At 41.9% G+C, this 15,677-nt stretch overlaps 1 protein-coding gene across 1 annotated transcript in view; it reads left to right on the top strand.

Annotated features, from left to right (window-relative positions):
• Positions 1 to 9,010, top strand: part of kirrel1a (kirre like nephrin family adhesion molecule 1a) — a 77,160-nt gene extending 68,150 nt beyond the window's left edge. Inside the window, exons 12-15 of the mRNA XM_037675086.1 lie at positions 2,851 to 2,958; positions 3,134 to 3,261; positions 3,539 to 3,616; positions 7,868 to 9,010. Of these exons, the coding sequence (XP_037531014.1) occupies positions 2,851 to 2,958; positions 3,134 to 3,261; positions 3,539 to 3,616; positions 7,868 to 8,530 (977 nt within the window). The 3' untranslated portion in view covers positions 8,531 to 9,010. The remainder of the gene's footprint in view (positions 1 to 2,850; positions 2,959 to 3,133; positions 3,262 to 3,538; positions 3,617 to 7,867) is intronic.
• The last annotated feature ends 6,667 nt before the right edge of the window (positions 9,011 to 15,677 follow it).

A 15,677-nucleotide genomic window follows, 5' to 3' on the forward strand; every position in this document is an offset into this window, starting at 1 on the left:
TGCCAACCTGTACATGGAGGAGGTAGAAAAGAGAGCCTTGACGTCCTTTTCAGGGACACCACCAAGTCATTGGTTCAGGTATGTTGACGACACCTGGGTTAAAATTAAATCTCAGGAAGTCCAACATTTTACTGACCACATCAACTCTGTGGATAAATACATCAAGTTCACACGAGAAGATGTAAAAAATGGCAGGTTGGCTTTCTTGGACTGTGAGGTCTCAGTCTCTGATAGAGGACATTTGCAAACTAAGGTGTACCGCAAACCCACCCACACAGACCAGTATTTGCAGTTTGACTCCCATCACCCTTTGGAGCACAAGTTAGGAGTCATCAGGACTCTGTATCACAGAGCAGACAGCGTCCCCACTAGCTCAGGAGCCAGGCAGAAGGAGAAATCCTACACAAGACAAGCTCTAGAGCAATGTGGATATCCTAACTGGGCCTTCCTGAAAGCAGAGAAGAAACCCAAACAGGACTCCAGTCAGCCATCAGGTGGAAAGGAGGAACCCAGACCCAGACCAGTGTTCATTCCATATGTTGAGGGAGTATCAGAGAAACTGTGACGTTTATTCTCTAAACATAACGTCCCAGTGGCTTTTAAACCCCAAAATACATTACGGCAAAGACTGGTTCATCCCAAAGATCCAGTCCCCCGGCACAAACAGAGTAATGTTGTGTATGCTGTTCAGTGTCAGGAGGGCTGTGATCAGTCTTACATTGGGGAAACTAAACAGCCACTGGCCAAAAGGATGGCCCAGCACAGAAGATCAACATCATCAGGCCAGGACTCTGCGGTCTACACTCATCTCCAGGCCAGCGGTCACTCTTTCAGGGATGAAGATGTTCACATCCTGGACAGAGAGGAACGATGGTTTGAGAGAGGAGTAAAGGAGGCCATCTTTGTGAAAAGAAATCGTCCATCGTTAAACAGGGGTGAAGGCCTCCGGGTTCAACTGTCCCCCTCTTACAATGCTGTGATTGCTAGTATCACTCAGCCCTCTGTGAATAGTAAACAGCCATCAGTGTGCTAATGATCCATTGTTAGGCTGATGGTCCTTCTTGAGCATGTGATCAGCTGGTTTTGGTTGTCAGCAGCAAAACTGGTTGATCCACTCTGAGACGGTGCTATTTAAGAGACTGAGCTGAAAACAGCACCTCAGACTGAGGAAGTCTCTCGGATGAGAGACGAAACGTTTCTACATTTTTTTGCTTTGTTTTGTTTTTTGTTGTTTTTGAATGTCCAGAGGACCAGATTGAACTTTTTTGGATACTTTCACTTTCACTTTATGCATTATTTCTTTAAAGTAGGATATGTAATTGTTTTACAGTTTAAAAAAAATCACATAAGACTGCATAGTTTATTGTTTGTTTTTAGAAACTGGGCAAAAATTATATATTTTTTCTTCTTTACAAGAATCTCGTCTTTTATTTGGTCTTAGAATGTAAAATTATCAGTAAATGTTAAAAATCATTAGATTTTTTTAGTTTTATTAAATCACACCTACGGTCCAGAAAAGTGCCCTCCAACAAACTTAAAGTGGTCTGTGGGCCACCAGTTGAGAATCCCAGTTGTAGCAGGTATTGTGGTTCTGGTCACGTTTAATTTAGTGAACAAAGAGGCAGAAATGGCTCTTTTGATGGTAAAGGTTGCAGACCCCTGATCTAAACTCTTAAACCTACTAATTTTAACAACATACTTCTGTAGCTACTAAATTTTACTTACCAGGCTCTTCCGAACAGGAGCAACTTGGTTCCGGTCTGACCCAAGAGATGAAAAAAGTCCCAGTGGGCTCCAGATGGAGCCCTGGACCTTTGGCGGCACGTCCCCGCTCTGAGGTCCTCGTGGGCCGGCTAAGAGCTCTCGGGTTCACCGCTGAGTCTGGTCTGGTTCAGTGCAGCCCATGAGCATCAATGAGCATTTTGGGGGTGGGGGTGGGGCAGACCTTCTGTTGGCTGGCTCGGACCAGACGTGGTTGATTGAGTCCAAGTCTGGATGAAAAAAGTCCCGATGGGCTCTGGAAACAGCCCTGGACTTTCAGCTGCGCGCATCCCGCTTGGAAGTCCTCGTGCGCCGGCTACCAGCTTTCAAGATTCACTGATGGGTCTTGAGATCTGGTTTTGATCTGGTTCTGGTCCAGTTCGTTGAGTTCCATGCGGCTCTCTGCATCCACTGGACGCCCGTCAGATCAAAATGTTCCCTCTAACTTTTCAGTCGAAGGAAACAGGGTTTCTGGGCGGGGCCCTATTGGCTTCTGGGAAATGTAGTTTTTAAGAGCAGGAATACAGTTGAGGCTTACTGAGAGAAAACTAAAATGGCAGCACCTGTCCAAAGTATATTATTTTTTTATTAACTTTTTACTGTACGACCAGTGAGTAATATTAAAGTAGACAATCATGTCCTGTACAATATTATAGCCTTTACGTTCACAAACCGCAATAGAGTGAGTCCACAAACGTTGAACCGTGAAGTAGTGAGGGACTTTTATTAGTAAAATATATGAAAAAGCTGTTAACACTCCAAATATTATCTTCAATGTAACAGTGTCTTTTATATTCATTAGTCTGGGTTGTGATGTCATCACAGTACAAACAACACTCATGTTTAAATGTAAATGAGCTGCACATAAACACTAACTGAACAAACACGTCTGTCCTTGAAGTCTTGACTCCACTTCTGGCTCAGCTGATCTCCATGTCTTGTTGGACCTCTTAGAAAACTGGGTTGGCTTGTCTGGTCCGATTCTCAACTGGTTTCAAACTGCATACTGGACCGCGTTCACACTGCAGGACTACTGAGACAACAGAGAGCCAAACTTTCCTCTTTTTGTTTCTCCTCCTGTCGCCACAGAAGAGGTTCCAGTGGGGATCATAGCCGTTGGGACGGTGGGCTCCACCATCCTCCTCTTCATCTTCCTGCTGATTCTCGTCCTTATCTTCTACCGGCAGCGCAAAGGCAGTGAGTGTTCAAACTTTAGTCATGTCTTCGTCCAGGTTTAGATCTTTCTCACAGTTTTTGTTTAAACTGAATATAAGCTCGACTTCCTCTGAGCAGTTTGGTCCCCCAGCTGATGAGGAACCTCTTAACTGAAGAGTGTGTCCAGCTGTGTTCACCCCGGCTGTTTGTTTTCCAGGCCGGCGCGGGGTCACGCTGGGTAAACCCGACATCAAGGTGGAGACCATAAACAAGGAGACCCACAGCTTAGAGGAGGACTCGGGCAGCGTTTCCACAGCTTCACGTATGGTCAAGGCCATGTACTCGGTGAGCGGCGGGTGTTTGTGTTTGGGCTGCTGTCTGTTTTTACAGAGGAGAACTCTGTTCCCGTACTGTACTTTATACTAAAACCAGATTTCCTCTTTAACTCGCTCTCATTTTAACTCTTAATCCCATTTTCTCTCTCTTTTTTTTTTCCTCTCACGCTCTGTTCGCTCCATCCTTCTTGTGTTTTATCGCCCCCTCTTCACTCCTTTCCCTTTTGTTTTTTCGTTGTTTGACGGTTTAGTTTCTCCCTTCTGTGTCCTTCTCTCCCTCCAATCAGCCTTTTAAAGACGACATCGAGCTGAAGTCAGACATGCGCAGCGACACCCTGGACACCCGGCAGGAGTACGACCTGAAGGTGAGCCTGCAGACGAAACCATCCATCGCCGTTTTCTGTTCAGGAAGCAGATGTGATCTAACATCTGTCTGTTTAACATTTGAGCACACTACTAACCAAAATATGTTGTTCCCATTGTGGTGTTGTGAATCATTTACTGTAATTGCCGGTCTATAGAACAAACCTACGATGGAGCTTTAGGGCCACGCTAAAAAAAAAAAAAAAATAAAAGCTTTTATCTAAAATAAAATTGCTAGAATAACGTCGAATGAAGTTTTAATATTATGAGAATAAAGTCGTACGACATGTTTGTTTTTTTACAGGTCTTGTTTATTTATTTATTTCCCACGAGTCGGATTTACGACACAACCTGTAAATCAATCTAGTAGGCGTATCAGCAAATGACCAATCTGAAGCTCAGAGTTCCGATAATATTACGACTCATTTAGCTTCGGATTGGTCATTTGCTGACACGCCTACTGGATTGATTGACAGGTCGCGTTGTGGATCCAACTTGTGCAAAAAAATAAATGAGAGCTGCAAAAATAAAAATAAAAAAAAAGTCTCGTACGACTTTATTCTTGTAATTTTATGGCTTTTAATTTTTATTTTTTGCATGGCCTTAAAGCTCTGTCGTAGACACCTCACTGTAAGCCGCATAGATTACATTTAAATAAAAGGACAGTTTTGCACATAAAGAAGACATGCTGGTGTATGAGCCACAGCCGTCTACAATTAACCATCTGTAACTGTCCCCAGCTCTTGGTCGTGTGCAGCTCTAGTTGTAGTACCAGAATCAACCACCAGATGACATGAGTCCAAAGCATGAGATAAATGTAGTGGCTTTTACACCAGAAATTACTGTGTATGTTTTGACTTCCTGAAAACTTGGGTGATGAAGTACGAAGCTGCCAAAACGCTCCTCTCAAACCTCCATGCCCCCATCCCACGAATAATCTGTGAGAGGCAAACAAACCTGTCCGTTTAACTGGAGAAGAGCTGCCTCCAAACACAGAAACAGAAATGAATACACCGCAGGACGTGGGTTCGATCGCCCTGACAGCCTCTTCAGCCACGACTCGATTTAGTTTCCCTCAGTGAAGCACCAAAGCAGCGTAGAAAAACAACGAGACGGCAGAATCCTGCCAGAGAAGAACAAAAGAGCTTTTAACGTGGAGGTTTAAGGCCGTTAAGACTTCCAGTTTAAGGATGTTTATGCTACATCCGATGCTGAACAGTCAGCTAGCGGTTGTGGGATGTTTAGTTCTGCACACGTTTCATAGTCCATGAGACACGGTGCAGAGCTCCTGGAAACCCCTCCCGCTGCAGTACACTTCACAGTACAGGTTTCTTCCGCCAGGGTCTCCACTCCATCCCTGCATCCTTTTGTAACATTTGACACCCCCGTCTGTGGAGAAAACATCTTACCTGTTGCAGATAGCTGATTGAACGACCTCAGCTCAGAGAAATAGTTAAATTCTGAGCTAACAGCTAGTCTATCCAAAGCAATGGATTGTCATGACTTGTTAATTTTTATTTATTTGATTAAAAAATACATTAATTCTTGAATTTCAGGGCTGCATAATTTTCTAACATGGTTGGTAACAGGCTGTAACTTTGATATAAATAATAATAATCATTAAAAAAAAAACCTGTATCTGTCTGTCTGAGTCTTTGAGAAGCAAAGATGGTTAAAGAAAAGTTGTCAAAAGTCATTGAACAGTTTTTAAACACTTTTTTCCTCAAAAAAAAGTTCTGGATGACTTTCAGTAAAGAGACTGACGAACAGCCTTAAACTGAACCGTCATAAACCCACATCCCTCGTCAGACACCGCAGTATTATAACGTTACATTCACAAATAACACTTCACATTTTACTGTGCAAAAATAGTCAGCACCTGTTCAAACAGACACACTCTGTGATGCTCTGACCTGGGATCAGTTCTCCTACAAACATCTAATTTCTACATCTGTGAAAGCAGCATAACACAGAAATGTCCAGCTGCCTTTAAAAACACATTTGTAGACAAGAGCACAAGCTGCTCGCAGAAAAGAGCAGGGCTCACGAAGAACACGGTCCAGGTACTGGACTACTCTTGTTGGCATTGTGAAGGCAACAATTCAGAGCAGTAAAAGCTTTACATGTAGGGTTGGTATAAAATGCAAAAATTATTGTAGAATAATTACTAGAATAATAGTAACAGTACACTTTGTTCAATTCAGTTTATTTCTATAGCTCCAAGTTCCGACAGAAGTCGTCTCAGGGCACTGAACAGAAACATTCATATACATTTAAAAAAGCCAATTACCGTATTTTCCGCCGGACACGTCACATCAGTCCAAATATGTCTAATAAAGTGGAAAAAACATAAATACATTGCTTTGCCGTACACGTCGCATCAATTATGTGTCACCACTGACGACCTGGAAATGTGGGCCAGTGTTGTGCCAAAAATCAATTGGCTGCCAAATGGTGGCCACGGGAACACGCACAGGAGGACTTTAACAAGAATTTAACAAGATCAACACCTAAACAATTATTTGTTTACTCAAAATTATAGCAAAAGTGTGTCTCAGTGTAACTGTTGGAGCCCATTAAGTATTGAATGAATTAATTATTTGCAAAATGATGAATATTGATCTAAAACTATGTTAAATATTACAGATTGCAGAAGAGCTATTATGTTTCTTCTTATTTAGTTGTTTATGGCTCCCTCTAGTGGGATCAGCGGAGGCAGTGATTAAAAAGGGGAATTCAGCTGCTGCAGGGCTGATTGTTGTTTTTTGCAGTGAAGGAGAGAGGCGTGAAACAGTTTTCTTTACCACACACAAATTGTTTAATTTTTGAGATTTGTAAGAAGTCAACTCGATAATATTTTGTTAAATTCAACAAGGAAATTAAATGCAGAACTTTTGAAACAAGAAATCTCTCCGCGAGTGCTTATATATTTTGTTATGCGTCGAGAACCTCCTCCACAAGGCTATTCTGTCTCAAACTTTTTGGAGCTTATGATGAAGCAAGAATAGCCACCACAGTAACGTTTCCTTAATAAATGCACTTTGATGGTCAAATCAGCTGCATTTCAAAAGACGATATGCGGAAGTAAACGCGCAGAGGGAAGACTCACTGCATTTCTTCAAAATTTAACAAGATAAGCATCTCAAACAATTATTTGTTTGTTCGACTTTATAGTAAAGGTGTGTCTCGGTGTAACGTTTGCTTAATAAATGCACTTTAATGGTCAAGTCAGCTGCATTTCACCGGGGCGGTGCAGCGAAATGAAGCTGATTTGACGGTTGCTCCAGGTGAGCTGGACAAAGGTGGAAGGCTGTGGCAAGCCGATTGTGTCATTAATAGTCTCTTTAACCTATTGCATGACACAACGGCATGCCATACTACTCGAGTGCCGTCTAGTGGCTGAAAATGGTAGTGTTCAATATTTTCAGTCAGAATGAATGAAAACAGTCATATCTCAGCCAAAAATTGGTTTATCAATATGGGAAAAATCCATAAATACGTCGCTTCGGCGTATAAGTCACAGGGTATGCAAATTATGCAAAAAAACAAACAAAAAACACCCCGCGACTTATAGGCTGAAAAATACAGTATGTACCAAGAAGAGTTGTGGGACTAACAAGAGTTTGTTTGCACAAGATTTCAAATTTTAGACCTATGAAAAGTTAATGTTACATCAGCTGTGAGTTAAACATTGTTGAAAAGTCAATGAAAGCTGAATTAAACTTGTGTAAAAACTAAAAACTATTTATGAAAAAGTCAGCTTAGTCATGCAAAGTCTACCTTTGTGTGACCAATTTAAACTTTGTATGATAGAGCTTTAGAGCTTCATAAATGGTTGGATGTGTTTGTGTTTTCCAAAGTACAATTGATTTAATTGGGATTTTTGCAAACTTTGTCTTCAGCAAAATGTTTTTTCCCAATTCTGTGCAACAAAATACTAATCCAGACAAAATCAAACAGGAGAGATTTTAGATCATAATAATTGTAAAAAAAGAAAGAATAATTAAGTTGAGAATATCGCTTAACATTAGCCTACAACACAACACCATAAATGACAGATTTACAGACATTTCAATGTAAAAAATAAACCAAATCACAGAAAATTCAGAGATTTTTTATATTAAAAAATGTGCATCAGTCCCAGTTATTCTAAAGCAAGTTTCCATTTCTTTTTGTAAAAATCTCCTTTTTCAAACAGCATCTTAAATCTTTGTTCTTAAAGCCCGTTCAGCCTCATGTCGTTGTGTTTCCAGGACCCCACCAACGGGTACTACAACGTCCGAGCTTCCACTCAAGACGAAGTCCTGCCCGGGTCCCGTTCCACCATGCACTACTCCGACTACCGCTCCCCTGGAGGAACACCGGGGGGCGCTGCATCCATCAGCAGCAGCACCGGAGGCTCGGGGGCCACTGCCAGCGGAGGAGCTCCCGGTCCTCCCGGCCCCCTCACCTCCCCTGGGCGCCCACAGGCTTGTTATGACCCCCGACCGCCGTCCAGACTGTCCCACATCAGCTATGCCCAGTTCAACACGTTCACCCGCGGGAGTCAGAGCCAGCAGCCCCCAGCTAACCCTGCCCCCGCAGCCAGTGACTTCCCAGGAGACTGTAGCCTCCTGGACTCCACCTCCCAGCTGGCCTACGACAACTACGGATACCCCTCGCACTACCAAACCTACCGCATGGGCTTTGCACCGTCCAGCCTGGCCCCTCTGGAGGCCGGCCCCTCCTATGAGATGTATGGGGTGGGATCCGGGGTGGGGAGCCCCGGGGTCGGGGTCAGCCCCGGAGGCCCGGCTCCCTCCGGATCAGAGACTGGGCTCGGGAAGTACGGTAGCTCCACTCGCTTCTCCTACACATCGCAGCACTCTGACTACTCCCACAGCCGACACACACAAAGAATGCAGACTCACGTGTGAAACACACCTCGTCGTATAATTAACACACATGTACCCACACACACACACCTACCAAAACACATCTCACACATACATGCACAAAGTCAGAAAACCTTACCCGCCATGAGACAGGGAGAGGAAGGAAACCAAGGTGGAAAATGAAGGAGTTTTAGTGAGAATGAAGGGAAATCCCACAGTTTGGTAGAATTCCCTAATTCTGACGCGTTTGTCTATCGGAGCTCTGAGAGAGCGAACAGTGCAAGTCACAATCAAGGCCGGAGAAGCAGCGAGAGGACAGGAGATGACCGATCCTTGGAGCCCTTAGCCTTTTCTATGATCTAACATTGTAAAGTGGAACTGACTGTCTAACATGGTACATGCTGATAGAAAGCAACCTCAGCCAGTGGAAGCCATTTCTGGCCACCATTTGTACTTTTCTTTTAGCTGATTGTCTTATTCAGTGACCATAGAGCACATATACATTATATGATATCCCAGAATGCCCGTGTGTACAGGAGAGCCGGGCCTGTAGGGTTGGGTCGGGAGAGGGTGCTGGGGTTAAAGGGAGGGTCGACATCATTTTGCACTTCATCTACAGTATTCATGCTTTTGATGTCCCTTGAATATACAAACCGGATTCCAAAAAAGTTGGGACACTAAACAAATTGTGAATAAAAACTGAATGCATTGATGTGGAGGTGCCAACATCTAATATTTTATTCAGAATAGAACACAAATCGCAGATCAAAAGTTTAAACTGAGAGAATGTATCATTTTAAGGGAAAAATCTGTTGTTTCCAAATTTCATGGCGTCAACAAATCCCAAAAAAGTTGGGACAAGTCCATTTTTACCACTGTGTGGCATCCCCCCCTTCTTCTTACAACACTCAACAGACGTCTGGGGACAGAGGAGACCAGTTTCTCAAGTTTAGAAATAGGAATGCTGTCCCATTCATGTCTAATATAGGCCTCTAACTTTTCAATCGTCTTGGGCCTTCTTTGTCGCACCTTCCTCTTCATGATGCACCAAATGTTCTCTATAGGTGAAAGATCTGGACTGCAGGCTGGCCATTTCAGTACCCGGATCCTTCTCCTACGTAGCCATGATGTTGTGATTGCTGCAGAATGTGGTCTGGCATTATCGTGTTGAAAAATGCAGGGTCTTCCCTGAAAGAGATGACGTCTAGATGGGAGCATATGTTGTTCTAGAACCTGAACATAGTTCTCTGCATTAATGGTGCCTTTCCAGACATGCAAGCTGCCCATGCCACAAGCGCTCATGCAACCCCATACCATCAGTGATGCAGGCTTCTGAACAGAGCGTTGATAACAACTTGGGCTATCCTTGTCCTCTCTGGTCCGGATGACATGGCGTCCCAGTGTTCCATGAAGAACTTCAAATCGTGAATCATCTGATCACAGAACAGTCTTCCATTTTGCCACACTCTATTTTAAATTACCCCTGGCCCAGTGCAAACGTCTGAGCTTGCTTAGAAATGGCTTCCTCTTTGCACTGTAGAGTTTCAGCTGGCAACGGAGCATGGCACGGTGGATTGTGTTCACTGACAATGCTTTCTGGAAGTATTCCTGAGCCCATTCTGTTATTTCCTTGACAGTGGCATTCCTGTTTGAGGTGCAATGACATTTAAGGGCCCGGAGATCACGAGCATCCAGTAGAGTTTTACGGCCTTGACCCTTACGCACAGCGATTGTTCCAGATTCTCTGAATCTTTTGATGATGTTATGCACGGTTGATGATGATAACTTAAATGTCTTTGCTATTTTACGCTGGGTAACACCATTCTGGTATTGCTGCACTATCTTTCTGCGCAACAATGGTGGAATTGGTGATCCACTTACCATCTTGGCTTCTGAGAGACACTGACACTCTGAGAAGCTCTTTTTATACCCAATCATGTTGTCAATTGATCTCATTAGTGTTAATTGGTCTTCCAGCTGTTCGTTTTATGCTCAATTTCCTTTTTCCAGCCACTTATTGCTACTTGGCCCAACTTTTTTGGAATTTGTTGACACTGAAATTTTGAATCAACATATTTTTCCTTTAAAATGTTACATTTACTCAGATTAAACTTTTGATCTGTCATCTATGTTATATTACGAATAAAATATTGACATTTGCCCTCTCCACATCATTGCATTCAGTTTTTATTCACAATTTGTTTAGTGTCCCAACTTTTTGGGAATCCGGTTTGTATCTCCGTTATGTCTTCTGTTTATTTGCACACCGAGACTAGAGCTTTGTATTCTATTTTTTAACATTGCAGAATTATTTTTGTCGATGTAAAACATGTATTGTGTACGTTACGGACCAAAAGTTTGAACGTGAGCGCACATCAACTTTGAGGGTTTGGCTGAGCGAGATCCACTGAGAGACGGAGGGGAGAGTCGTGCCAATGAGACATATTTCACTTTTTGTATAAAAACTTAGGTAAAAAAAGAAAAACTTAAACCTAGTGCCAAGCGTTCACGTTGTCTTTCACCTTAGATCTTGTATATGCAGTAGGAGCTCCTTCTATTGGCGGGTGCTGCTTTATGAACTGGAGTTTTTAGGAGGGGGCTCAAGTCACAGTTATTAGGGTTAAAGCCACTGATTGCAAAGTATGAAATCAAACTAAGGGTTATTCTGAGGTTTAACAAATGCTACAGTTTAAACAGATCATTTTCCATCCGTATCGATACGCAGTTCTGAAATGTGGGAATGCTTTTAAATATAAACGAAGCTGACTCCACCATAACCAGTTTGAGTCACTTAAACAACCTACCGTACATTAGGCTGGCTGTAGTCTGTGTAGGTAAACAAATATGGTAGAATTGGACAAGCATAGAATCTCAGCGAAGACATTTTTCAATGAGTCTTTTTATTGATTTTGTTTTTTAGAACACATAAAAAAACATACAACAAAATCCCCTCCCATACCACATCTGCTACACAGACATGAATGCATCAGACAGACTTTGACATACTTTCAAAGATATAAATGGCTGCCAAGTGTCCCAAAATCTCCCAACATATCCTTTCAGAGTATTTTGAATCTTTTCCAAATGAACATGACACATAACTTCTCTTATCCAGTGTTCATATGCCGGGGATGTGGATCCTTCCATCTGCATAAAATAAGTCTCCTGGCCAGAAGAGAAACAAAAGCAGTCATATTCCTCTCATACTTGCTGAAGGATGCATCCACAGGGGCCACCCTGCACAATAAAATGAATGGTGATGGGTGCACAGTTTTTCCACACACCCCAGAGAAATATCAAAAATAGATTGCCAAGTCCAGAATGTGTGCAAGTCAGAGAAGACATTTACCGTAAGTAGAAATATTAAAGTGACACTGCTGCTAAAAGTGCAAGAGAGAAAAAGAAATAATGAGTAATGGTTGCTACCAAGAGCAGATTGTTTATTTTAAATGATTAAGTGCGAACCGAACCATTCGTCCAATCCCTCTGTGACCACTGAGCAGGCCAGGCCATCGGGAAATGTCCCGGTGCTCCCGATGGTCCGTCCGCCACTGGTTGCTACATATCTAAAAAGAACAGAAAAGCCCGTTCTCTCAACATTTGTAACAAATCATAATTTAACTCTGTCATGTGGTGGCGCAGAGGTTAGAGAGGTGGGCCTGTGATCCGAAGATCATCGGTTCACGCCCCGGCCCCGACACCATCGACAATTGTGGGTGGGGTAGGTGAAACACCCACACTTGCCCCCACCCTCAGTCGCCCCACTCTGGGCCCATGAGCAAGGCCCTTAACCCCCACCATGTGCTCCCTAAAACAGGTCTCTCTTGAAAATGAGTTCTCGTGGCTCAATGAGACTACCTGTATAAATAAAAGCTAAATGAAAAAAAAAAAAAAAAGTGCTTAAAAACCAGTGGCGAACTGGGCCAAAAAAAGCTAAGCTTTCATTTAGGAGGACATGTGACATCACATTCGAAGCTAACGTCAACGCCTTCTATGGAGTCGCTGTCTATTTACATCACTCCATATTTATTAAGTTCCTTAACTTGCTGACAGGAAGGACTTCGCCTTTTATTCACCAAGTACGACATGAGACGGAACAGTTACTGACCACAACCTGAACATCAAAGCTAATAATAATAATGCTAATAATTTCACTGTATTTCAGTACAATGATAAAAAAGCTGATTCTGATTCTAACCCGACCCTAAACCGAAAAACGACAAGGAAAACCCATCTGAACACACAACCTGAAGAAGTCCACCCACTGCTGTCCCAAAATGACCTAGAAGTAGAGTTGCATTCGGACCTAAAAAATCTGACCCGGCCTGGACCGAACCCGTATCATTTTTTTCCGAGCCACAACCAATTAAATGTGATTAAAGACCCAGACCTGAAAAAAACCTGACCTTTTTTTATTTATTACGCTTTTCCCGCTTTTGTACGCAAATCAATTTGACATGATTTAAAAACATATTTCAAAGAAAGGAAGATATAAGCTTTCCTGTTTATTAACAAGAGGCAGCGGATTATTATATTTATTAACGGTCTGTGACTGCACGCGTCTTCTGATGCAGCTGCTGTGGGTCCAGTTAAGCTTCAGGTGGGTCACTGGCAGTCATCCATCTTTTTTTTTACCTCTTTCAACTGACTGGTGCTGGTGATCCAAATTGGATTGTCAGCCGCGCACGTCCGCTGACGCAATCAAAAGCCCGACACGGCCTTCCCATCCATCACATTATTTTGGCCCCACCCGAATTTTGGTCCTGGCGCGAGCTCGGGTTTGCTCTACCCAGAAGACCCTACGGCTCACCCAGTCTCTTGCGTTCAAGTAAAACGTAATTGCAATAATTCATGCTGAAATTTAACATAACATACTGTTCCTTTCAAATTTCATCATGTAAACCAAAGTACCAAACATGTAGCCAAAATACAACTTTAATATGTAAAATTATCAAAGTCAAAGTTTCTTTATTTGTCATACGCGCCACATGTGGTGGAACGAAATTGTGTGTACTTATCAATGTAATAAATTTAATATTTAACCTTTTTTTTTTTTTTACCAGCAACTACAATTTCTGTAGATTTTTCAATGTACAGGTCGCAATTGAATGTGTCACAAATCTACATGTGGTCAAAAACAAAAGATTTGCGAGGCCTTCTCAAAGTCCTGAGTCCTGTGTTTTAGTCCCACCCACTTTATACCAGCATTCTGATTGGTCAGTTTTCCTGTCAGTTATTAAACAAACTCATCCTGCGGAGCCTCTGGCTGACTTCAGCCTTCTCTGCTGACAGTGAAGTCCTAACCAGTGAGAGCTCTGTCTGTTTCTGCCTGGAGACAAAAATGTAAAATAATCTTATTGGATCCTTGTAATTTCATGAATAAAAAAAAAAAAAAAGCCCAACTGCAAAGTAGCTAGCTTAACAAAAATAAGAGAAAAAAAACTACATTGAAAATATTTATTTTATATCAAATAAATATTTAAAATTTATATGTAACTTTTCATATGTGCTGAAATTGTAGGCCTTCCCTGAAGACGTTGAAGGCCCTGAGTATTTCCGCCTGTTAAAACTTGCTTCTATGTTACTAATGACTGGAATCAGCCAGATGCGGGTTGGTCCTCAACATATTTCACTCTAGAGTATTTGAAGAGCAGCATTTCCTGTCCTGATCAAATTAGTCCAAGTTGTTGTATCTTCCAGACAAACAGGTGGAATAGGCCCTGATTTCAAATTTACTTTAATTTGGATTGTTTTAAAATCCTGTCTGCACATTTTATTCAACAAATCTGGGCTTAAATTTCTACCAACACATTAAAACTGTCCAACTGTTTCTTTGTCGTCTCAAACGGTTCTTCCACCGACATCGCCATTGTTGTATTTTTAGTCACAGCTGTTTGCGTAGGTAAACAAACCCACATATTCAAATTTACTTACAAAGTTATTAGTTTAAGGACACATTAACCATCTATATGAGAAAAATACTGAGCAAATTCATACTTTATGACTGTTCCCTCTCTCTGACCTGTATTCATGACTTTGCAATGAGTAGCTTAACCCTTGTTCTTCTCCGAGCTCCTGACTACGAGTTCAGACGGAGAGAGAGAACAAAACCACACGGATGATGAGCGTAGAGTGGCCTTATAGAGGAACTTGTCACACATTTCCATTATGAATCATTCCTCATTGTCTGTCTGCCAAAACCAGCCCGAGGAGAATGTGTATGAAGAGGTTTAATGAAGGCTCGTCTACAGTATTGACATGTAGTAGTGTGTGTGGGAGGGCGGTAGATCGAGGCGTGTGTGGGCGTCGCATCGATTTGTACGTTGTGTTTGTATAGACGTGTGAATGAGTGCGTGTGGATGAGAAACCTTAAACACACGGCGCCAAACTGCAGCGTGGCTGTTGAACCTTTACAGTGTGTTTCAATACGTGTCCATATCATTTCTCACAATCCTGTTCCAGTACTTTTATACCTCTGGTAGGACTGTAATCCTGTATTATTGTGTCTTTGAATTTAGGAAAACCCAATGTTTATCTTATTGTACTGTTCGTAGCAGAGACAACTGTTCAGAAGGTGTACGAGCATTATCAAACTCATTTTTTTATTTCATTACCTTCAATATTTTTTAAAAATGGTATGTAATTATTTTTCCACAGTATTGCATAAATAAAAGCACTGTTTTTATACAACGCTGCGTGTTCATCCTTTATTTTAAGCTATTTGCGGGTTAGATCTTGCTCTATGTCATTACAAACAAAAGCATCTTCAAAATGAACAACTTGCATTCCTTGTGAACATTATTGAAGATGACTCTCAGTCACACCACGTTTTAACTCAATATCTGTAAAAATTACTTGTGTTGTACTTTTTTTGTGTTGACTAAGGTTGATTAGCTGTGGCAGCCATCTTAAATTGGATAGACGCTCATTCATTGATTACTTTCTGAGAATTCAACTTCAAGCTGTCCTGTGGTTCTTGAGCGATTTTGCTAACAGGAAACACATTATTCACCTTTATGTAATAAATTGGTATAATACAGCATTTAATGAAGGATTATTAAGCAACTGAATGACTTAAAGAAGCATTTTGGAGGTCTGTTTGCAGTTGTGTCATCACAGAGCCAGACCAAAATAAAAATACTTCTGTATTCAGGAATAATTATGTATATTAGGAACAAAAATGGCAGCA

Source organism: Nematolebias whitei, chromosome 1, assembly GCF_014905685.2.
Source record: "Nematolebias whitei isolate Nwh7 chromosome 1, NemWhi1, whole genome shotgun sequence".
NCBI lineage: Eukaryota > Metazoa > Chordata > Actinopteri > Cyprinodontiformes > Rivulidae > Nematolebias > Nematolebias whitei.